At 42.9% G+C, this 24,697-nt stretch overlaps 1 protein-coding gene across 1 annotated transcript in view; it reads left to right on the forward strand.

The window, feature by feature from the left end:
- Positions 1-24,697, forward strand: part of SRBD1 (S1 RNA binding domain 1) — a 223,944-nt gene that overhangs the window by 196,547 nt on the left and 2,700 nt on the right. Inside the window, exon 21 of the mRNA XM_056116224.1 lies at positions 21,453-21,637. Coding sequence (XP_055972199.1) covers positions 21,453-21,637 — 185 coding nt within the window. The remainder of the gene's footprint in view (positions 1-21,452; positions 21,638-24,697) is intronic.

Here is a 24,697-nt window from a genome sequence, read left to right on the forward strand (position 1 = left end):
CCAGAGACTGAAGAAGAAGACAGGGGCAGCAGACTAGAGACCAGGAGACAGAGTGAGACAGAGCACAATGGCACGGACAGAAGACAGAAGGCTTAGGAGAAGAGCACAACGCCAAGGTTAGAAGTAGAAGATGAAAGTTAGAAAAGGACAGACTACCAAGACTGGAGAGAAGAGACTGAGACCGGAAGCAGAGACCAGAGGAGAGACTACAGAGACAAGAGTCAGAGACTAGAGAGACAGAGAGAAAAGAGCACAACGGCACACATAGAAGCAGACCACAAAGGAAACAGATAGAAAGAGAGCACAGTAACGAAGAGAAGACAAGAAGATGAGGAGGAAAACTGAGAATTTGGAGACGTTGAGGTCCTTGAGGAGACTTGGATAATGGAGCTCTGATGACTGAGACTATGGCCATAATGACAACTACGACTGCGCCATAAAGGGAGAGATCAGACAGCTGGGGAATCTGCCCGTCGCCCCTCCTTCCTTGATCCGTCGTTCAGGAAGAACCTGGAGAGGCTGCACCCGGTCCATGAAAGCCGCCTCTGCGTCCTGCCTGCGCGCAGCCTGTGCACAGACCTGCCTTCACCACAGTCCACCGTTTCTTACTTCTTATGTACTGCTTGTTGAGTTGTGAGGTGTGGAAAACTCAACAGTTTATAACTTTCTGTAAATTTTAGAAATATCTTAAGAATTTCCATTTTAAAAGAAAAGACTAGCCCTGGTGGGATGACATTATATTGTAATTGGGATTGCATTGAGACTATAGGTGAATTGAAGGGCAGCTGATGGCTTTGTAAGACATTTAAGCCCTTTGATCATGAGTCTGCATCTCTCCATTTAGTTAGGTCTTTTTCTGTTTCTCCAAGCAATCTTTCTAGTTTTCAATGCATGGGTCTCAAACGTATTTTATTGAATATCTTTTTTGTTTGTGCCACTACTGTAAAGGGAATTTTATAAATTTGTAACTAATAAGTACAGTTAACTTTTGTAATAACTTTATATGTTGTACTCTGTCTTTCTAAATTCATTTACCAAGACTAATAGGTGTTTTTAGTTCTTTTAAGTTTTCTTGCATAAACAGTATGTCATCAGCAAACAGACAAAAGTTTACTTCTTTAATTTTCATTCCTTTTATTCCCTTCAATTGCAATGGCCTGCACCATTTGAACGATGATGACTAGGAGTATTAAGACTGAACTTCCTTCTCTTATTCTCAACCTTAGTACATGGCTCACATTTTTTTTTATCAACAACAAAAAGGTGACTTAGTATGACAGTAATTATACTTGCTTTATTTTTTTTCTGTTTGAATGGACACGTATATACATGCAAACTTACAGGCTTATTTTGCAACAAATCTGGCATCTCATGCATACTAACATAGCATTTTGTTATATGTAAACCAGTTTAATGTAGTTTATTTCCATAGTGTAGTTCTAATATAATTTATAGGTTACTCACTTTGTTTTCTAATGTTAAGTACACACTTTTTGTTTCTTCATAGCTCTATTTCAAATGCTGTGTATTTCATGAGTGGCCAAACTATAATTTAGTAAGAGTAGTACTAGTAGTGGTTCCCAATGATGGATTCCTGGAAGTGGAATTTACCTCTGCCACAAGGTTTTTAAATTTATGTGGCTCTTGATATGCCTTGCCAAGTAACATACTGATTTACAATGTTCAAGCAATGTTCAAGCCTGAGAAATCTTGAATTCCTCCTGTCCTGTCAGACACGACTTTTTTGCCAATTTTCACATGGACCAGTTTCTGCATGTGAAGTGGAGAACCCCTACCAATGATTTCACCCTAGTCTCCGTTTCCTCTGGAAACAGTTTTATCTTCAAAGCAGGGTACTTGTGGGCTGTTTCATGGGAAATTTCTACAACATAAAATTCAACTCCCAACCTTTGAAGTCTAGAGACAAAATTGGTGATTTCCCTAACTAAGCTTAGCATCCCTTTTATCCACTTACAAGCGTTAATAGTCTTTTCTGGCTCGCAAGTATTTTTAGTTTAGACATCACTCAACACTAGTCATTTATGCTTTCATGCAATATTACCTGAGTGTTTTCTCAGGGGAAAACAGGCTCATTTTGGATCTGAGTCCGTTATCCTTTGACTTCAGTTCTGTAACAGTAAGTTTCACTGCACTAAATTTTATTTTCAGTTATCAGAAAACCAGTAAGTACAAATGACTTTTATATCACTCTACCATAAGGTCACTACCAAGAAACATACTAAAATGCAAAACCATTAAGTCTTCTTGCTTTCATATTTATTGAGATGATTCATGATCATTTACAGCCTAGATGAGTCAAATTTTGAAAGTTCCCCTTAAAAAAAACAATTATTTCTATTAAACTTTCCAAAGTTTTTGCACATGGGGATTCTCTATTAAATATTCATGCTGTTATGTATGGGCTGAAATTTCTTCTAACTTGTTTACCTTTTATATCTGCTGTTATGTAATTTTTTTTTATATATGGAGGGTTTAAGGTTTAGTTTGTTTTGAGGGGGTTAATTTTGTTATTTTTGAGCCATCCCTAGCACTATACTCCAAGATCAATCCTCATGGCCTTGGTGGGGAGCAAGTGGTGGCCGGGACCTGCGTCTCTGGCCCTGAATGTTTAATTTGGGAGGAGGGAGACTTTGATGCAAAATTAAGTCTTAAGATACTTGTTCTCTAAGACCACTTCTATGTTGTTTTTCTTAATCTTTATGGTTTCACATTTTACTCTGTGAGTTTTATTGTTGATGATTTTACTCATCTTAGAATGTACAGTGCACTGTATTTGCGTCTACAAAATATATAAGTTGGGATGGGAGAGAGTACCAGGGTGCATGTGCCCCGGCCCTGTTTGGTCCCAGCACATGGTTCCTGAGCATCTCCAGGTGCAGCCCTGAGTTCCCTAAGGACCCCAGCATCACGGGGCACCAGGAACTCCATATCCCCAGCCCCTGGCATGAAGCCATCCAACTGGTTAGCCAAATCACCAGGAGGGGCCTCCACCTCCTGAATCTCACTTGGGAGTTCCCATCCCCTTCATACCCCCCCCAAATAAAATAGCAGCCTTGAGCGTGGCCCCGTTACTCTCCCCACTTCTTTGTGGTGTGCAGTCACGGGTGAGTAAAGTGAATAGCCTCAGGTAAACCCAGCTGCAAGGACCAAGATTTGAACTAGCTCTGTGATGTTCCAGAACATGAACTTTTAATTGAATCACAGTTACAAAGCTATTTTAGAACCAAATTTGAATGTTATCATAACAGTCTTTCAGAATCAGGTGTCAGACTCTTAAAAAGCAGGGCTGCAGCCATAGTACAGTGAATAGGGTATTTGCCTTGCACGCTGCCCACCCGGGCCCAATCCTCAGTGCCTCTGGTCCCCTGAGCCCTGCCAGGAGTGATAGCTGAGTGCTGAGCCAGTAGTAAGCCTGGAGTATTGCTGGGTGTGACCTCAAAAATAAGACAAATGAAAGAGAAAAAAAAAAACAAAAACAACTCTTAAAGATAGAGTATATTCATTCAACAAGAAAAGTAACGAATCAAAACCTGAGTGGAGTTCATGCCCAATTCAATCAGCTAATCAGTGGCTGAATAAATAGCAGTACTCCTACATAAAAAAAAAAATTTTTTTTAAATTAAAAACCTGAAATAAATATCTGTAGTAGGCTAGCTGTGTATTCTCATCATATGGCTGAAATTAGATTTCGCTTTTGCTCTCATAAAAAAAATTTGTCTGCCAATAAACAAAACTTTGCCTATTCATTTTATTAAATAAATCTTTAGGAGATGGATTTTTCACATAGAGTATATAGAATTTTTTTTGCTATTCTGCTACATATATGATGTTTCCTGAACATTGTACTAACCCACGAAGAATCGGCATCATGTGGGCTTTCTCCTTCCTGATCACCCCCCAGCGATGGAAGCTACCAGGTCCAGCACCTGGCAGAGCCACCTGTTATCATTGCCTTTCATGATGTGTTTTGGAACATGGGTTTCCAACTAAGCTGCTTGGTCATGGCACATCTCTTGTGTTGTTGTTTTAGGAAAGAAATAGGGTGTATGGCCAAGGCAGCAGATTCCTCCGAAAAACGTGCCCACTTCTGCTAGATGTTTTTTAAGTAGGAAGGAGGTAGAAGGCAAGGACAGTTCTTTGGTAATTGTGAACTTGAGGGCCTGGAGTGATAGTCCAGCAGGAAAGACACTTGTCTTACATGCAGCGGACCCGGGTTTGATCCCCGGCATCCCTGATGGTTCCCTGAGCCCACCAGGAGTGATTCCTAAGTGCAGATTCAGGAGCAACCCCTGAGCGTTATTGGGTGTGCTCTCCACCCCTCACTCCCCCACGCCTATCAATTTGAAGAGAAAGAATAGGAGAATCCATGCTAATGTGGAATCAAGAGAATTTATGGCCAGTAGATTTTCCTTCGTCAGTCCTTTGAAGTTGTGCTGTTCCAAATACCTTTGGTTTATCTCTGATCTTTTCACATTCACCTCTTACCTTTTTTTCTAATTTGCAGGGGGAGACATTCAAAGCCACCCCAATGCCTCCTTCCCTCGACTGACTCCCTGTCTTTGTACATATGTCCATCCTTCCATCACCGTTCTTCTCTTATTTCTCACAGGTTGCGATTGAGGAATTTTGACCTTCGCATTCTCTTGGTCTTCATCTGGGTCTTTGTTGACTCACTTTTAAAGGTGTGGGGAAAAGGGGAGAGTTGGTGGCAATGAGGAGTGGCCATTGGTTACTAAGGAAAATGAACATCAGGGTTTCTTAGGTTTGTAATATTGTATGATGATTTTTTTTAATGTAGGAGTACTGTTATTCAGCCACTAATCAGTTTTTTGTTTTCAAGCTGACTGAAGCTGGCATAAATGCCACATTACTTTTTTTTAATTGAATGTCCATGGGATATATCAAAGTTGTTCATGATTGTGTTTCAGTCATACAATAATCCAGTATCCATCCCTCCTCCAGTGTGCATTTCGCACCACCAGTGTCCCCTGTTTCCCTCCCTCCATCCCCCAACACCTACCCTACCCTCACCAGCCTGTTTCTATGGCAAGCACTTTTCTTCGCTCTATGTCTCTGCCTCTGTCTCTCTCTCTTTCTGTGCATTATAGTTTGCAATACAGCTAGTTATTATCATGTTTGTTCAGGGCATTCAGTATTTTTATTGGGAAGGTAAGGCTGGAATAGCCTTTTTAACTGGGTGGCAGCTTTGGGGTGTGAATGTAACTGCCTACACTTCTGAAAGTACAGGGAGGTAGGAGGAGGTGTCCCATCCGAACCCTGAGAAAGCTTGGAGATTTCACTCACAAAACCCACATACCTGGATTTTGAGCCTACTATATCTCGTTGAATTCCATCCTGAGACAGTGGAGTCCAGTTGGGGAGATGGTAGGTGATTTTGGATTGTGAGAGCAAGTGGCTGTCATGGGCTCTGCTTGGGTGGGTACCAGGCTGACCCCCCCCCCCCCCGATTTATTCTGATCTGTTCAGCCTTGCATGGGTCCAAGATTAAGGGTTTTTATCTTTTTCAACATTTATTTATGGGTTTCTGAAGCAAGGTTGATAAATGAGCTTGTATAGCTGAGCTGGAGGTAGTTTGTAGGTGAGATCCCCACATACCTAACTTCTGACTGTTTAATTTCTCAGGAAACTTGGTCTCGAGTTGTTGGGGTCTGGCCAGGGGCACAGTGGCAGTTTTGGGCTATCAGGAAGCCTGAAGGCACCATCAGGCTGCTGATGCTCTCGCCTTATAGGTACAGATTGACCTGCTGGCAGCACTACAACCCCCTTGAATATGTCACTTCTATTCGATCCTTTTGTTTTAGCCCACACACATAGTACACACATAGTCTTCCCTATTTATTAATCTCTAGCTTAAAAACAAAAAACTTTTTGTTTGTTTTGTTTTGGGCCACATCTGATGGTGCTGAGGGGTAAGTCCTGGCTCTGTACTCAGGAATTACTCCTGATGGCCGCCGGGGGACCATATGGGATGCCAGACTGGAACCCAGGTCAGCTATGTGTAAGGCAAATGCCCTACCCACTGTACTATCACTTCAGCCCCCAAAACAACAACTATCTTTAAATTACTTTTCTCTAGAATTTCTGTTCTGCTGCAACTTCTTTTCATTAATGAATTTCACAGAGTGATCTATTTTTTACTGTGATTTCACAATTCCCTGCTAAATTCTACGTTCCACTCTTCTGAAATTGCTCTCCCAGCTGATAACCTGGCTTATAAAACCAGCAGCCTCTTCATTCTTAAACTCACTTACCCACTCTTGCTCCCCTTTCTCCTCCAGCCCTCTAAATGTAAATCTTTTTCTGATTGTTTGGGGTCAGAGAGTACAACAGGTAGGGCGCTTGCCTTGCATGCAACCAACCCAGGTTCAGTCTCCAGGATCCTGTGTGGTCCCCCAGGCACCACCAGGAGTAATTTCTGAGCGCAGAGCTAGGAGTAAACCCTGAGTCACTTGGTGTGGCCCAAAGACCAGGGGAGAAAAAACCCTCAAATTGTTTACTTGTTTTTTTCTTTACTAATTTGTTTTTTTGTCTTCTATAGAGGCCTTGAATGATTGCATCCGTTATATCACTGTCGAGAATTCATGTGTCACTTCACCACTGATCATTTCAATCCTATATTTTAGCATCTCTAGTCTAGGTCTGTCTCCAAAACTCTCAACTCTTTCTGTGAGGATCTTTCTCATGACAATCTTAGCAACTAAAGTTCAGAACACCCCAAGCTGAAGCTTGTTCCCTCCTCTCTGCCTCCATTTGTAACTCCCTCTTCTCCCAACAGCACTCACTGCCATCCCGACATAGAAGTAGCATGAATAGGTAGACCTGGTCTTCCTCCCATGATGAGTGGCTAATGGCATTACTGTTTTTCCAGCGACTGAAGCCAGACCTGATAGAATAACTCTTGCTTATGAGCAGTGAGTGTACCCTTTAGCATACCTGCTGTATTCCAGATACTGCTCTGCCACACCTGATGGTGCTAAGGGGAGGCCAACACGGTGTGCCCTCGAGCAGCCAATAGAAACACAATCATGATCATGACCATCCTGTTGTTCGTTGATTGCCTCGAGCAGGCCCCAGTAACGTCTCCTTCATCCTAGCCCTAAGATTTTTTTTTTTAAAGTGCCATATCAAAGCTCATTCAGGGTTAGAAGAATGAGACCCATCATTGTTACTGGTATTTGGCATATTGGGTACACCACGGGGAGTTTGCCAGACTGCCGTGTGGGCAGATTACATTCGGTAGCCTGCCAGTTTGTCCAAAGTAAGAATGAGATAATAAGATGTCCGGGAGTTTCTGGGAGCGGGGTTTTATAGTCTCTGGGTCTTGGCCGTTGATGGGATTACACGGCATCAGGGGGCCAGTTGGTGGGTGTGACCCCTGCCTACTGGAATATGGAGGATCTGGGTGGAGGATGCTCAGCCCTGATCCGAGCAGGCTTGGAGATCTCGGCCCCGGGACCCACATGCCTTTGTTCCTCTGCCAGTACTTTCATGCATGTGGAGACTCTGAAACACAGCGTAAGTGAATTGTGCAGTAAGGTCAAGATTACGGGCAGCCCAGGGAAGAAGAGCAAGAGCAAAGGAAAAAGAGTAAGTGGGGGTAACATTTACAAGAGTTGTGGGCCAGAGCAGTAGTACAGCAGATCCAGCATTTTGTTTACGTGCATCTCACCTGTGTGTCCCCTGCACCCTATACGGTCTCCTGCTCCCTCCAGGAGTGATCCTTGAGCACAGAGCCAGGAGTAAGCCCTGAGTACAGCTGGGTTTGGCAAAAAAATATTCAGATGTAATGATACACACCTAAAACTCATATAATACTATAATGCAGTGTTTAAGTAGCACTATAGCACTGTCATCCCGTTGTTCATCGATTTGCTCGAGCAGGCACCAATAATTGTCTCCATTGTGAGACTTATTACTTTTTTTGGCATATTGAATACTCCATGGGGAGCTTGCCAGGCTCTGCCGTGTGGGCGGGATACTCTCGGTAGATTGCCGGCCTCTCAGAGAGGGACAGAGGAATCAAATCTGAGTCGGCCGCATGCAAGGCAAATGCCCTACCTGCTGTGCTATCTCTCCAGTCCAATGCAGTGTTACTTCTATTTTTTTAAATCTTTTTAAAAACAATATACTGTAATGGATGAAGAAGTAAAGACAAGGAAGCCAATTAGGCTAATTGGAGCAATTCAAGTGAAAGATGATGACAACCGAGACCAAGATTACAGAAGAGGTGATGAGAAGTGATCAGATTCTGAGTATGTTTTCAAAGGAGAGCCACTACAGTCTGCTGACATATGTGCTGAAGGATATGAAAGACAGTAACTGTGTATGTGAATGGCAAATATAATAACAAACTGGAGAAGCGGGAGGATCAAGTGGAATTGAATTGTAATGGACAGGAGCAGAAAAGAGAGAAGCTTAAGAACCAAAGGGCTGTGGTCAGAGTGATAGTACAGTGGGGAGGGCACTTGCCAGATGGGGGTCAGTCCACGGCATCCCATATGGCCCCCCGAGCACCACCAGGGGTAATTTCTGAGTGCAGAGCCAGGAGTGACCCCTGAACATTGTCAAAAAAAAAAAACCAACTAAACAGCTTTCACTCGGAGATTTCATAAGATGCCTGCTACATCTGCCTGTGCTGTTCACTCTTCCAAGCTCCAGACGTTGGCATGCAGCTGTCTACGAGGCACCTCAATCTTAACCTGCTGGAAATGTAACTCCAACTTTTCCTCCAAAATCTTTCTCTAATCACCGTCTTCCCTATTGAAGAAGAGGACAGGCCAGCATTTCAGTTTCCTCCAAAAGCCTTGACCTGAGGAGATCACCCTGTCTATATGAAACCTTCCAAGACTGCCGTGTCTTGGAAGATCTTTCGCCCATGAATGACTTCCTGTTTCCCAGAGAGCACTTTGAGCTGATGTTTATTACAGTTAATTGTGGACAATAACTTACGCTCCCAAAATTGTGAGCTCCTCGAGGACATAAATTCCTTCTTTACCATTTTATATCTTTTATAGTTTTATTCTTTACACAGTTTATTTTATTATTATTATTTTATTATTGATGACTTTGTCCCTTAAAATGTGCAAAAGCATGATGCCATGGAGAGCACTGAATGGCTCTTGAAAATAGGGGAAACTTATGAGACTACCAACCTGATATAAAAGCAAGAAAAGGAAGAGTACTTTTTTTTTCTTTCTGGGTCACACCTGGCCATGCACAGGGGTTACTCCTGGCTTTGCACTCAGGAATTACTCCTGGGGGTGCTTGGGGGACCATATGGAACGCTGAGAATCGAACCCCTGTCAGCTGCATACAAGGCAAACACCCTACCCGCTATGCTATTGCTCCAGCCCTGGAAGAGTATGTTTTTAATTGAAAGGTCTTTTTATGGTTAGTACTCTAGTCTCACTTACTTATACTTGGGGCCAGTTGGTATCCCAACTCTAGAGCACTCGTCTGGCATGTGTGAGGCCCTGAGCTCTATCCCCAGCACTACACAAACAAGTAGAAAAAATAGAAACATAATAGGCTTTGCCTGTCAGGAAGAACTAGAGCAAAGTAGGATCACATGGTTACAGTAAAGCTGTGAGCCTTCCCAGTCGTCCTCATCACTGCAAAGTAAATGATAACTCTGAAATTCGTGTCCCAAATTCCTGAGCTGGTCACAATGCATCTCGGAGCTGGTTTGTAATTAGGGACTGGGAGCTTTGGTAGAGCAGGACACTGTGGATCTGTTTTGCCCCCTACCAGGCGGATACGGCAGTCCCCGCCTCTGAAGGAATTGGTGAGGGAGAAGGAGTGCGAGGTAACTGCACAGACTACCAAGAAAAGGGAATGACACCAAGCTCGACCATCTGAATCCAGCACTATGGGAAGTCTAGATTTGCTCCCATCCATTTGTTTTCTCTCGGGTATGAACTAGCTGAGGTCAGCACTTATGCGACCCCCAACTACTGAGGACCCTTCTGGATTCGTGACTTTCCTGCCTCCGGATCTGCGGGGATGAAATGGCTGAAAACCTCTGATCTCTCTCCTCACCTCTTAAAACTGAGGATTGCAACCCCAGGTGGGGTCACATAACTGAAAGTGGAGGTTGTTTCAAAATAAAATTTCTTTATGATTTATTATCAGTAAATGTTTGGCTCCAATACCTGTTTTATAGACCCGCATGCCCTGGGCTTTGTAAAACTTTCCCAGGCGAAAAGGGTTTGAGAGTAGAAAAGGTTTTAGCAGCTCTGGTCTAGATTATCCTTCCTGCCCTTGCCTGTCCCATGTGCCGAGTAAGTACTTCTTTCAGAATCCCTGGAGGAGGGAAGGATTGTCGGGCCTCTCTAGATCTGATCCCAGGCCTTTGCAGAGTATTAGGACCAGAGCCCAGCACTTCCTGCCTTTTACAGACTAGAAAACAGAGACAAACTGTAAAAGAGGCTTGCTTGCCATTGGCTGTCATTATCCAGAAATTGTCACCATGTTTCCATGTCTAAGTAATTTCATTGTCTGCGGTCTTGTGACCCGTAAGTCAAATCGTAGGATGAAGCCCAGAAGCAGGCTGTTTAGGGGTCCTGGTTCCCCCCACACGCCCTCTGTTGTGGCGCTGCTGTTTTGTTTGATCCCAAGAGCCAGCGGCAATTACCTGCCTCCCTCTCCCTCTCTGGAACAAGGTGCCAGGAGGTTGCTTTGTGCTGCGGGTTATGCTGGTGTGTGCATGTCACCGCGAGACTTGGCATTCACCCAAAGAATCTGCTGCATTAAGAATTTGATTCACTCCAGATAGCGAAGCTTGAAAGTTGTTATGTTCTTGATTTAACTTGAAAATGCCAGGAAATTCAATCTCAAAACTGTCACTCAGCACTCATTTTGATAGAGCACTCGCTAGTATGTGATTGTTATTTCCATTTGGGTCATTAGGGAGAGATTTTAAAAGACAAGTTTCTAGAAGTGGCCAGCTTTCTCTGTTGGAGGAATATGACTTGGAGCATTGTTCTGATGGATTAGGCAAATATATCACCGAGGAATGATTTCTATTAGTCTCTGCGCTCTGCTATTAGTACTGGAGATTTCTCTCATTACTGCCCATGTGTCCGTTTCTGATCCTTACAGTCAAAGCTGGAAAACAGATTTTCGTAAAGGAAGCAGCCGTGAATTTAAACTGGTTCCGAGACAGGAATGATCTCATAATCTGACCAAATATTTACTTCAGAGAAGAGTGTCTTCTGTACCAGAAGCCAGGCGATGTTTATTCTTAATTTACTTTAAAAAAAAAAAATTCGTGTCAGGTTTTTAAGATCAAAATCAACAGAGTACAAACTTCCACAAAATGAGTTAAGTTCTGGGTATTTAATGGATACCATGGTGATTTGGAGCAATAGCACAGCGGGTAGGGTGTTTTGCCTTGCACGTGGCCGACCTGGGTTCAATTCCTCTGCCCCTCTTGGAGAGCCCAGCAAGCCACTGAGAGTATCTCGCCGACACAGCGGCAAAGCCTGGCAAGCTACCCATGATGTATTCGATATGTCAAAAACAGAATGAGTGCATCAAAACAACACATTGCAAATCTGAAACTTACACAGTATTTTATGCCATTATCTGTTAATCAGAGGTTATTAAATGTATGGGGATGAGGGGAAGAAAGCCAGGGAGATAGCACAAAGGGCTGGAGTATCTGTCTTGCATTGCAGAGGCCCCAGGTCCAGTCCCCGACAGATATTCAAGGATGCTGGGGTGAGATGAATAGATGCTAACAGGAACTACTTGTCTAGAGCAATTAGAGACTGAGTAACAGGTAGGTCTTTATAGAACGTCAGCTGTAGAGAGGAAGTATATCCTGATGGCGGCACCACGGCCCGTTCATCACTGAGCACGGTTCTGTTTGGTCCTTTTCCAAATAGCTGTCAGAGGTTTTATCACACTCTTCTGACCTTGGTTTTCTGCACAACAAAGAAAGAAGTTTTCTGGCAAATAAGGAGCTGTACTATAAGGAGTTTAGATTGTTTTGTTTATTAAAAAAAAATCAAATTTTTTTTTAAAAAAGAAAACGCAGAGCCTGGGGAAATGGCTCAAAGGACTAAAGAACTTGCTTGGCATGCAGGAGGCCCAGGTCCACTCTCCAGCACTGAATGGTCCCCTGAGCACTGCCCAGGAGCATCAGCCAAAGAAACAGAAAATAAAGTGAAATAAAATAGAGCAGAACACTGATGACAAACTTGTTCATCCTAGCTTCGGCTTTGAGCAACCTGGAAAGTCCCTGACGTGCGTTGATTTATGCTCTTCAGGGACTGGGTCCGGCACAAGCTCCCCACATCCAGATCCTCCCCTGATGCATGCTTCCCCCGCATGCCTGCTAGCTTCTACATGATCAAAACGGGTTTCTTGATGGAAAAGTTGCCCCCAAAGGAAGCCAACTACAGATGTTGTGAAATAAATGAAGATGAAGTAAACAGACCTTAAAGAAATATTGGCACATTTGAAAGATATTCAATTCTCCTAGATTTGCCTCCCAAGCTTTGGCAGCATTTGCATGTGAATAATGAAGGCAGAATTATTGCTGGGTCTCGAAGTGATGTCTTCAGATGTTTATCAGTTAGTTACCCCACATTAGCTACTATGAAAGAAACCATGATTTGATGTCAGACTGCCTTTCACAAAGAGCATTTTAGATGGATGACACCTAAGAGAGAAAAGATGCCAAATGGCCAGTTCACTAAAAATAATTTTCACCTCCCCCCCTTTTTAAAAATTTTTTATTTTTTTGCTTTTTTTGGGTCACACCTGGCAATGCACAGGGGTTATTCCTTGCTCTGCACTCAGGAATTACTCCTGGCGGTGCTCAGGGGACCATATGGGTTGCTGGGAATCAAACCTGGATCAGCCACGTGCAAGGCAAATGCCCTACCCGCTGTGCTATTGTTTCAGCCCCTTTTCCCCCTTTTGCTTTTAGTGCTTGAACCCCGAACATCTTACTATAATTCCCAGAATGTAAATTAATGTTCATTCTGTTTTCAAAAATGTCTTCACAAAGGGAAAAGCTTGTGAAGGGAAATCTACCCATTTGAGAGTCAGGTGATGAGCCCCTGGGTTTAGTGGGGACTGATTTTGATGACTTATTTCTGCTCCACACAGCTTCAGCCCACCCTCTCCACAAGCGGCAGGCACGGAGATGGAGGGAACAAGGGAGTTTCAGGCTGAGATACTGCCTGGCTCTCCCCAGGCGTGAGTCTGGAGGCGGTACTGCATTGAACTGCCTGAGTCCAGATCATGGCTTCTTGAAGTAGGACTATCATTTAACCTCCGTTTAATCTGTTTTCTTGTCTGTTAATGAGGATAGAATTAGTACCTATTTTATAGAATTACATGATGCGTGCATGTGAGTGTGTGTGTGTGTGTGTGTGTGTGTGTGTGTGTGTGTGCACGACTATATGGAGAGAGAGAGGATAACTAGCATCTGGGGCATAGTAAGCTATTGTGTTATAATTGTTGTTGCCGTTTTGTGGTTCACAAGTGATTGCCAAGCTGATCCATACGAACGGGAAAGGGTCGGGACTTAGCACTGTTGTTCTGCCAAGCCAAATTTTTACCATGTGGTGCAGATATAATGTGAAGCATTTAATATTGTTAATTGGCATCGATACAGGCTCGTGTGCCTGTTGTTCCCCGTATCTGGAGCAGCCTCCAAGGTCCAGACAGAAAGAACGTAGCCATTCCACCCCAAGACTGTGCTTGCTTCATTCTCTTCCATCACACACAAAAATTTACCCTTCTTTTCTCCTCTTGCCTTTTTCAGGTTTAGATCACTCAGTCTGGAACCTGAAACTCCGTGGGATATTGATTTAGTCTCCCATTATCTCCCTCCTCTCTTCCTGCCCCCAGTCTAGCCATGGATTTTCCTCTTAGCCTGTCTTCTGAGTCTGAGAGATCACAAGCAAATTACTTTGACCTCGGTTGCCAGCTCTGAGCAAAATAAAAAATACCTCTGCCCATTTGAAGGACAACCAGAGGGTTGGCAATGTGCAGCATTTTCAACTTTGTTTGGGGGCCACACCCAACTCCTGACTCTGCACTCAGGTCTCATCCCTGGCAGTGCTCTGGGGATCAGATGGGGTGCCAGGGATCGAACCTGGGTTGACCACACGCAAGGAAAGTGCCCTGCTTGATATACTACTGCTCTGGTCCTAGTGTTTCCAACTCTTTTCGGAAGGAGGATTTCTTGACAAAATTCATTTTTAAAAGGCCATTTCCCAAGTAAGGAAGTCCCCTCTCTTAATACGCGGGCTTTTTCTCCTACCAGTGACATGGCAGTTTAATTTCAGTGTTGCCATCACCAACCTATATGTTTTTGAGTACTACTTTTTTATTTGCCTTGCTCCTTCAAATATTCATAGGCACTAATCCACATTATGGCTTTATAGCCAGTAAATTAAATTATATGAATTCTAAACACAGCGTGTTTGAGATGTAGAGAGTCTGCAGCCTTTGAAACCACTAACTTAATTTTGTCCAACTCTTACTCAGTAATTCAAAAAGAGCCCAACTTTTTCCTTTTGAATTCAGTTTAAAAAATAATAATAAATTGCTCCCAGGCAGTGGTCCTGGGTGCCCAGTTTTATCTGGGATCTAAATTTTCTGTCTGCATTGAAAATTCCTCCACGTTATGGGGTAAGGTGGGCTCCTGGGAGAGAGGAGAGACTGCTTTTGCCTCGCCTTCAGCCTTTTGGTCTCAGCTGCCGGACTTTGCTCAGGACTGTTTATGGAGCTTTGGTTTCCTTATTTGAAAATCTTGATCTACAGTAACTTGGGGGAGAATCTGATGAAAGCACCTTTATTGAAAAAGTTCGGAGTTTCTTATGTGCATGCAAAATTCTACTTCTAAAGGGATGAAAGACTATAGATAAGTGGAAGACTAGATCAGAATTTCCTAGATTGTTTGACTTGCTGCCCCCTTAGAATGAAGAATTTTCAGCACGCCTCCCCCTGAAGTAGGCTTCCTTGAAATGAATAGACAAAAAAGGGTCCCCAGTCACACCTGAGACTACTTACCCTCATTGCCTCCCATCCTCCCGGTGACCTCTTGGGGTGACCTCACCCCAGGAGAACCATTGCTTATAACTGGGCCGGAAGCTCATTTGAGGGAAGGGATCTACAGAGTCCTCTGTCTTCCATAGTATGTATTGAAGAAAACTTGTATAAAATTATTAGTTAGCATTATCTTAATTGGCATGTTGTCACATTCCTTTGAAGAAACTTGGTTTTAGCAAATCTTTATGATTTAAGTGAGAGGGAGTGGTGTGTGTGTGTGTGTGTGTGTGTGTGTGTGTGTGTGTGTGAGAGAGAGAGAGAGAGAGAGAGAGAGAGAGAGAGAGAGAGGAGAAGGAGAGAGAGCTTGTTTCAGTGTGTATTTCAAACAGCTGAACTTATTTAAAAAATGATGATCAAGCTGAATAATATTGACTGGTTTTTTTTTTCACTCCTTGGGTTCTTTTTGTTGAAAGCGGGTGTCTTTAAGATTTGGGGAGGGGGGGAAGCAGATTTTCTTTAATTTCTTGTAAATTTATTTCTAAGACAGTTGCTAAAATAGATTTTTGAAATCTTGAGACTAAACATCACAGTCTTTTAATCCATGATATCTTTCCATTTGATATCATCATATTTATTTGTGTATATATTTTATTCTAGTTTTAATTATTATTTTAACTGTATCATACTAAGCAAGAAGCAAGTGGTTTTAAAATAGAAAAAGCCCATGTAGAATTAGTGCTTCTTAGTCTCGTGGCAGTGGCTATTTCCCTGATCTTGGCTGTTTTGTTTGATGAAGTTTTATGAGCATTATCTTCAACCATTTCTACAAAGATCATCCTATATCTTGTAGAGGATGTATAAACACATTTTAAAAGGCACTTTCATTTTAACAAAGTTAATTCCCGGCACTAAGTTGCTAAAATAAAGTAAAGCAGCTTTCTTAGGGTACATTCTCCTACATACAATTAATGCAATATGCATGAAGTATCCAGTTTCCGTGCATGTATAGTAGACTTCTTAAGAAGAAGGAAGCATTTAGTAAATTCTCTAGAAGTTAGAAGCAGGTAACAGTCTGATGCTTATAACCAAGATTTTTGGAAGGCAATTCCTAATGTGTGATAGCTTTTCCTTTTCGGTTCTTGATTTTTAGTTAGTTAGTTAGTTAGTTAGTTTTCCTGATTTGTTGGGGGGGAGGGGGGTGTCATTCCTGCTGCTCATAGATTGAAGGTGTGTGTAGGTGCCAGCGACACCCAGAGACAAATGAATGGCACCAAGAAAAATGGCCTAAAGTGTCCAAGTGCTAGTCACTGTGACATCTTCCTGGCTGACTGTACTTAGACAAGCCATTGAACCGTCCTCACTGGCTACCCACTCTGCTGCAGTTCGGGGTAGCTCTATGGAGTCCCACAAAGAATATGCTTCTTGAATTTGCCATTTCTGTGGACTTTGCAGTGGCAGTGATTTTTAAGGACTCCAGTCCAGTTCGGTGTATCAGTTTAACAAAGAGATTGGGAGTTCGAGAAGCTTCTCTGGTGGTGACTGACTACATTCAGCTAGCTGCTGAAACAGCAGATGGGATAGAGCCAGCTCTGTCAGAGATCCTGGCTACTCCCTTGCCTGCAGTGTAAAACACAAGTAGCAAGTCTCTCCTTTGTCACATTGGCATCAATATTCAGTCTTTAATCCAAGAGCAGTCTACTTAAAAATATAAGAATAACTGTGGTTCTTAGTGTAACAAAGAATTACTGTACTTTTATTTGAGTTCGACCATTTAAGCTACAGCCACGATAAAGCGCGCATGGTTTTCACTTAGATAATGAGCTCTCTTTGACTATTGAATGTTTAGCTGTGTTACAAATTATGACCTGTTTTATGTGGAACTACTTATTTCTGAAACAACATGCTCGTGCCTTTGTTTTAGTTATTGATGCATTTGCTTTAAAAATATTGAGTGAAAGTGATGATGATAAAAATAAATGAGAGCCTAAAAGCTCTCTTTTAAAGGTCATGAGAGTGGTCAGACAACTAGAACTTTTTCTCTGCAGCCTGGTTCTTTGCGGTGTTCTAAACCGTGTGTGTTTGCCCACAAAGCCTGTGCTAATATGAACGTTGTTTTTAATGTGATGGAGTTGCATCACTCTGCTTCCCCTGTGCTCTGTGGGATATCATGTTGCTTTAATGTAATAACCAAGTGCTGGACTCCTATACTTTTTTTTTCCTTCGTGCTGGAAATGATTACATAAAAACTGGCTGTCTCTGGGTCTTATGAATCTTGAGAATTTTTTATTCTTTGGGGACAATCTCATAGTCTTTTCTTATTCTTTGAGAGGTAAAAATCCTTGCATTTGTAACGAGGTTCTGTTGAAAATATCAGTGATGCTAGGTTATGCAGCATTCTGTTTTTGGAAAGCAAGCATTATCTTTGCTGCTAGGTCTGTATTTTAACTTCGTGCAGATGTGTGCTAAAAGAACATGATGTGCTTATTTGTTGCATTTATGCTACTTTCTTACTTTAAGTAAGATGGATGGAATTACATATTAAATAAAAACAGGAGCTCAGACAGCACTTCTTAGCAAACTGAGAAAACCTTCCAGAGACAAGCGAACAAATGAGACTGTGACTTTAATAACTCAATGCCTTTTGAGAGACTTGTTCATTTGAAGGCATGTATATAATCATCTCTTTGTAGGACTTATCAGGGTCAGCTGTCTAACATTTAAAATTAATCTGCCCGATATTTATGGTCACCAAGATCTGGAAAGAGCCCAAATGCCAATGACAGATGAGTGGCTGAAGAAACTGTGGCATCTGGATGGGGTGGAATACTACTCAGCTAAAAGAAAAGAGGAAATTTTGTCATTTGCTACAACTTGGCTAGCACCCAAGGGTGTCAGGTTAAGGGAAATAAGTCAGAGAGAGAAGGGGAAGGGCCAGATGGTCTCACTCACCCAGAGTGGGTGAAGAAACAAAGCAGGAGAGTGGGCAGAGTCTAGTGATAGAAACCCATGGACTCTGACAACAGAACTGGCATTCCCAAGTGAGAGTGGGGGTAGTAGAAGATTGGGGCGGCTAGAGAGGACCTGAGGGGAGCAGGGGCAGGAGTGAGGATTTGGGAGGTAGTGGTGGTGAGTTCATGTATATGCCAAGAGCATAAGCACAAATGCTTTGGTAACCATGTCATCTTAATGAAAATTAAAGTCTTAAAATAGTAAAAACCAATCTGCCATTAAATGCTGTCAGTAAAATGTTAGCCAAAGTATTGTTTTATGTTTTAACCAGCTACAGCACCTTAATTTGGACATAGCTGTAATTATTAGCAAATACACTCAGATGTATAAAGCATGAAATTCAAGTGAGCGAGAATAGCTGTGTGGCCCAGGGCAAGATTTTTTCTCCTCCGAACCCCAATTTTCCCTTCACTCTGATGCGATACCTGTCTCTTTGGATTAATCTTTGTCAGCATCAAATGAGAACATTTGCAAAGCACTTGCATAAGGCCTGGCAGATTTATCAACACATCATTCACATCCTGTATTCCAGTGAGCCAGAGAGTACTTTATATTGAGTATGACTTTTCTTGCCTAATTCTAAAATAAAACCTGTGTTGTCCACTCTTCATCACACTCAATTCTGGAATGAAAATTCACAATTAATAAAATAAGTCTTTCTTAGGATGCTGAAGGAGCATGTGTATAAGGAGCATGGCTGCTGCAAGCGAAACATTTTTTTCTATCATTTGCGCGGTTATTTGAAACCCGGTCATGGAGTAGTCACTCGGACACTATAGTCTCTTTCCCTGTCTATTTTTTGGTTTAATTTTTCTGCAATACTGTTATAACTTTAGGAAAGTTTTCAAAAATTAAAAAAAAATTGACTTTGTTTCATAGTCATTTAAAAATAGGAATGATCAATATGGAGCATAGAAGTACAATTTACTTTTTTTTTCATTGATTTTAGCTCCTAATGCCCTCAAACTGACGATGTCTGCCAGTGAAAATGAGATATGAAATATGCACCCAGTTAAATAGGCCAGTTTTCTTCTTACATCTGTAACTATTATAAACAGAAAACTTTATATGGAAGTTCTACTTGCACGCTCACACACACACACACACACACACTTAAAATTTAAGTGGACTCAGGGCTGGAGCCATAGTACAGCAGGTAGGGCATTTGCCTTGCACACAGCTGACCTGGGTTCGATTCCCAGCATCCCATATGGTCGCCGAAGCACCACCAGGAGTAATTCCTAAGTGCAGAGCCAGGAGTAACCCCTGTGCATCGCCGGGTGTGACCCAAAAAGAAATAAAAAAAAAAAAAAAACTTTAGTGGCCTCTTGAACCAGTGTATTCATTACTGAGGTCAAGACTTGAACAGCACATTGAGGAATCTCTGCCTTCGATCGCCTTTACTACTTACAAAATGCTATTCAAGATTGAAGATTTAGAGCTGATTAATACACCTTGATGCAGGCCAGAGTTTTCATTTTAACAGTTGATGCTAAAGCCAAAATCCTGGAGAGTTGAAAGGTTCTGCTGGATGAGCAGTTGCAGACCGTCATGCCGAGACAGTGAGTGCCAGGAAGCCTGCTCACAGCACGTGAGGTGCTTGGGGAGAGTTAGGTGACCAGCGCTTGTCATGTGTCCTCTTCCTTGTCAGCCAGAACTGCTGCAGCTGTCAACTCGCACCAGGCCCTTCGATGCTACTGCCCATTCATCAGCAGTAACAGATCCTACCACCTTGTGGGTGGGCTGGAAAATCCACTGACCCTCAGAGGTAAAGTGCACGTTTCACCGGCCCCCACTTGTGAACAGAGGTTCATTTCTGAACAGGGAGACCCAGCACCAATTAGTTGGCCTTTCTTTATTAGGTCGTTAGCCAGGATGCATCCACAGGAAATAGTGCATTTTCAGGAAACCTGATGTTGACTGAAAATACAACTGTGGAATAGGAAGGTTGCACATCCGACCCTAAAGACAAGTTGGCAAGTTAAGTGAGAGATGAGAAGCTTTCTTTCCCAGATACTGTGTTAGCAGGACCGGATTTTCTCCAGGAGGCCTTTCCTAGCGGAGTACGCAATGCAAAAAAAACTGGAATCTCAAGCTTTCTGATTCTGAAGATGCAGCGGGGTGCCAAGTGGGGTGCATCCCAATTCTGATTTCAAGAGAGGCCGTCAACAGTTCCTTTTTCCCTTCTTCTATTCCAGAAACTTCCTTAGAGGAAGGGACCTAAGGACATTAGTATCACTGTCTGATTACTGTGTTGACATTTTAAAAGTGCCATTAATCATAGGAAATGGAACTTAACGATGTAGAAAAATACCCAGCCAAGGAATGTTAAAAAAAAAGAAAAGTAAGCTCCAGCCCAATATTCAGATGAACTAAAGGGAAATGCGCCTTAACCCTTTAATTCTTTCTTTGTTCCTTCTTCTTAATTTATTATCAAACTCCTTGCCTAAATAGTTTCAAGGCAGCTGCGCGTGCAAGAAAAATGGCAAGCATAGCAAAGGGAAAACGAGAGGTGCAGATAATTTTCTTTTATAAACAGTGCAGTGGTAAAATGTATAAAAGGCTAATATTCAGGTTAAGCTGATGAAATTGAAGTGTTGCTTCCATTTTCGGTTACCTTTGCCTTTTGATATCCCTTCCATATTTTTCCTGTTAACTCTGAATACGTAATGTAGTTAATATGATTTAGCCCAGGAGAGGCTTGGCTGTCGCTGGAATTTGAGAGTGATTACGCCGATAGTACTTACACAGATAACATTGTCACCATGGGCACACCAAGGGGGAAAAAGCACCGATATGACAGATGAATACAGTCTTTCTGCCCAGAATTGGCAGTGCAGGATTTGATGTCGTCGGTTCTTTGCCTATTCATTCCTTTTAAATTCAAATAAGGTTTTTCTAACCAGAAATTTAGAAAACATGAGGTAGGGCCTGAGAGAGAACTCAGCAGACTGGGGCTCAGGCTCTGCATGCAGGAGGCCCGGGTTACATCCCTGGCATCACCTGGTCTCCCAAGCGCCAAGCCAGGAATAACCCCAGAGCACCACCAGCCATACCCCAGCATGGAAAAAGGAAAAGAAAGCATGAGGTAAATATAGTTATCTTGACTTGTATCTGTGGATGACTCTAAATGCCAGTGAATTTTGCATTCTAAACAGTGTTACTAGAAGCTGATTCTGTGCAGGTACTTTGTTGGAAACTAGCACGGAAATCTAAATCTATCCCATCCCTTTCCCCAGTACACTTCATCTTATGGCACAGGACATACAGTATATTGCTTGACATCTGGATCTGAAGTGATTAGATTTTAAGCTGATCCTATACAGGGATTGGAGAATAAGTAATAATTACTGATGACTTTGGGGTTTCTCATCCCCCCACCCCGGCAGGTTTCTATCGTTAATTGGAGGGACGCTAGGTGAAATTGGAAAGCCTGAAATGCAACAGAAGATAAATTCATCCCTTGAAAAGGAAGGACTACCGAAAATGGCAGAAAGATTGCAAACAACTGTGGAAACTCTACAAGTCATTATAGATGGTCTCAGTCAGCCCGAAAGCTTTGACTTTCGAACAGGTAAGTTCAATAGTTGAACTTGAACTTGAGGAACTGCACCTTTGGGGAGGTGGGAGTATAATTCACATTATTCTTTCTGACTAAGGTAAGACCGTTCTCTCCTGTACATCTGAGAAGGCTGAGGACAGTGACTTTGCTTCAAAATCATTGCAGTTAGGTCACTCCCAGAGCCAGAGCGAGAGGCCAGATCCACCTGCCCCTGGTCCTGTGGTTATTTCCCATCACCCTAGACTAAACACGTCCATTTACTGCCCCGTGCATAGAGGCACACATTTTTCATGAATCAATTATAAGCTCGTTTTTTATCTTCTACGGTACCCCACGTCCAAGATAAAACATTCAGTTCACAAGCTAAAAAAGCGAATCTTCTTCCCAAATTACAGAGGTTCTTGTGTTGCATATCACTGAATACATTGAACAAATAAGATCCTATCTCTCTGTTGATTTTCCCTCTAATTAAAAGGGCTCTCGGCTTTCAGCACAGGTAGTTGGAGAGGGAAGTAGAATCGCCATCGTTGTTGAGAGCAGTGACCCCGGGTGAGAACGAATTAAGGTATCGAATGACCGACTTCCCAAGGAAATTGGAATAGGAAGCCCTGGGATTTAAAGGAATCCACACACGGGTCTCAGAACCAGCTTTCTGATGCCATGCAAAGGGCTCACCTCTTTTAGGTTGGTTTTCCCCTTCTTTTCAGGCACAGGGCTTTGCAGAACTGTGCTGTTCAGGTTTCTTGCATAAATCATTCCAGTACCACACTGGCCCCTTTCCCACCATTGTCCCAGTATCCACCCTCCAGTGCTGCCATTCTACCCCTCACCCGTTGTGGTAAACTTCCTATTGGGGGCTACTCTCTTTTCATTGTAGGTCAGGCTGCTTTCAAGATGAGCTTCTTTGAAAAGATTTGATTGAGACTTAAAAGTACATCCAGTACGCTCATTGATGTACACCCACAACTTCCTTGAAATAAAAATTTTTAGGGGCCGGAGCATTAGTGCAGCAGGGAGAGTGTTTGCCTCGCATGCCGCTGACCCGGGTTCAATCCCTAGCATCCCATTTGGTCCCTTGAGCATGCTAGGCGTGATCCCTGAGCACAGAGCCAGAAGTAATCCCTGAGCACTGCTTAGGTGTAGCCCAAAAATAAAGCAAAAGAAGAAAAAAAAAATTTTAATGGCGGAAAACAAATAGTAACGCCTGTACCCAAATGAGGAGCAGAAATCTCTGGGCTCCCATCCAGAGCAGATGTTCAGCAGACACCTGTGGAGGTGGGACCTTCTTTCCTGCCACTCCTCATGATAGCAGAGGGTTAGTTACAAGCCCTCATGGCAGGGATCTTGGGCTGGCTTCTCTCCTGTTTCATTTCTATTCTGGTAATCATTGCTCTGTCATCCTGGCTGAGTGTGGACTCAAGTGAAGATCTGCACTCAAGTTTCCTGGCTGAGAGAAATATCCAACAGCCACAGCAGAAACCCTCCCTGCTGATGCCCCTCTTGGCAGAGCTCCCAGGCGCCAGGCTGTGGTGGAAGCTGCCATGGTGGTGATCAGGGTGACCTATGAAACTTTTCAGGGTGCACTTTTGTTGTTGTTGTTGTTGTTGTTGTTTTTAATTTTTTTTCATTATTGAATCACCATGAGATATGGTTGCAAAGCTTTCATAATCGAGTTTTGGTCATACAATGATTGAGCATCCATCCCCCCACCAGTGTGCATTTCCCACCACCAATGTCCCCAGTATCCCTCCCACCACCTCTACTCCATCCCACCTCCTGGCTCTCTGGCAGGCACCTTCCCTCTCTCTCTCTCTCTCTCTCTCTCTCTCTCTCTCTCTCTCTCTCTCTCTCTCTCTCTCTCTCGGCTTCATAGTTTGCAGTACTGAGAGTCCATCATGTTTGGTCCTTCGTCTACTTTCTGCACAATCTCCCATCCCACGTGACCCTCCAACCATCATTGACTTAATGGTCCCTTCCCCATTCAGGGCGCACTTTGGAGCTGCCCTATGCCTCCCTACAGCCCAGTTTTCGGGCTGAGTCCTTGCTGTTTTATTTCTATAAACATAGCAGTCATGGGTAGTCTTAGATATGTCTCTCCTCCAGTATTTCTTTCCTCCGTTTTGTCCACTGTGCCCTTTGTCATACTTGTGCTGTCTTGCATTTGCTTGGGGAGCGACATAATCAGTTCTGTTGCCTTGGATCTATCAGAAGCAGCCTGATGACAAGGGATTAAATATCCAGCCTTGGCTCTCAAAGCCTTAGAAGCTTCCAGGGGAGAGAGGATTTTTTCAGATTTTTTTTTTAATTGAATCACCATGAGATACAGTTACAGACTTACATACTTCCATGATTGTGTTTCAGTCATACAGTGAGTGAGCACCCATCCCTCCACCAGTGCCCATTCTCCACTACCCAATGTTCCCAGTATCCCTCCTGCCACCCCCACCCCTTCTCACCCCCTGCCTCTGTGGCAGGCACATTCTCTTTTTCTCTCTCCTTTGGGGTGTTTTATGGTTTGCAATACAGATACGGGGAGGCCATCATGTTTGGTCCATAGTCTACTTTCAGCACACATCTCCCATCCCAAGTGGGCCTTCTAGCCATCATTGACTTATTGGTCCCTTCTTTCCCAGCTTCCTTTTCCCCCAGCATGTGAGGACTAGACCAAGCCATGGTCTAGTCCTCCTGGCCTTTATCTCTGCTGTCCCTAGTGGCCTTTATCTCTACTGTCCTTAGTCTCCTATCATATTACTTTATGTTCCACAAATGAGTATAGTCCTTCTATGTCTGTCCCTCTCTTTCTGATTCATTTCACTTAAGCATGATACTCTCCATGTCCATCCACTTATATGCAAATTTCATGACTTCATCTTTTCTAATAGCTGCATAGTGTTCCATTGTGTAGATGTACCAAAGTTTCTTTAACCAGTTGTCTTTTCTCAGGCACTTGGGTTTTTCCAAGATTCTGGCGATTGTAGACAGTGCTTCAATAAGCATACGAGTGCAGATGTCATTCCTACTGTATTTTTTTGCATCTCTGGGTTATATTCCCAGAAGTGGTATTACTGGGTC

Source organism: Sorex fumeus, unplaced genomic scaffold (assembly GCF_029834395.1).
Source record: "Sorex fumeus unplaced genomic scaffold, SorFum_2.1 ptg000003l, whole genome shotgun sequence".
Classification (NCBI taxonomy): domain Eukaryota; kingdom Metazoa; phylum Chordata; class Mammalia; order Eulipotyphla; family Soricidae; genus Sorex; species Sorex fumeus.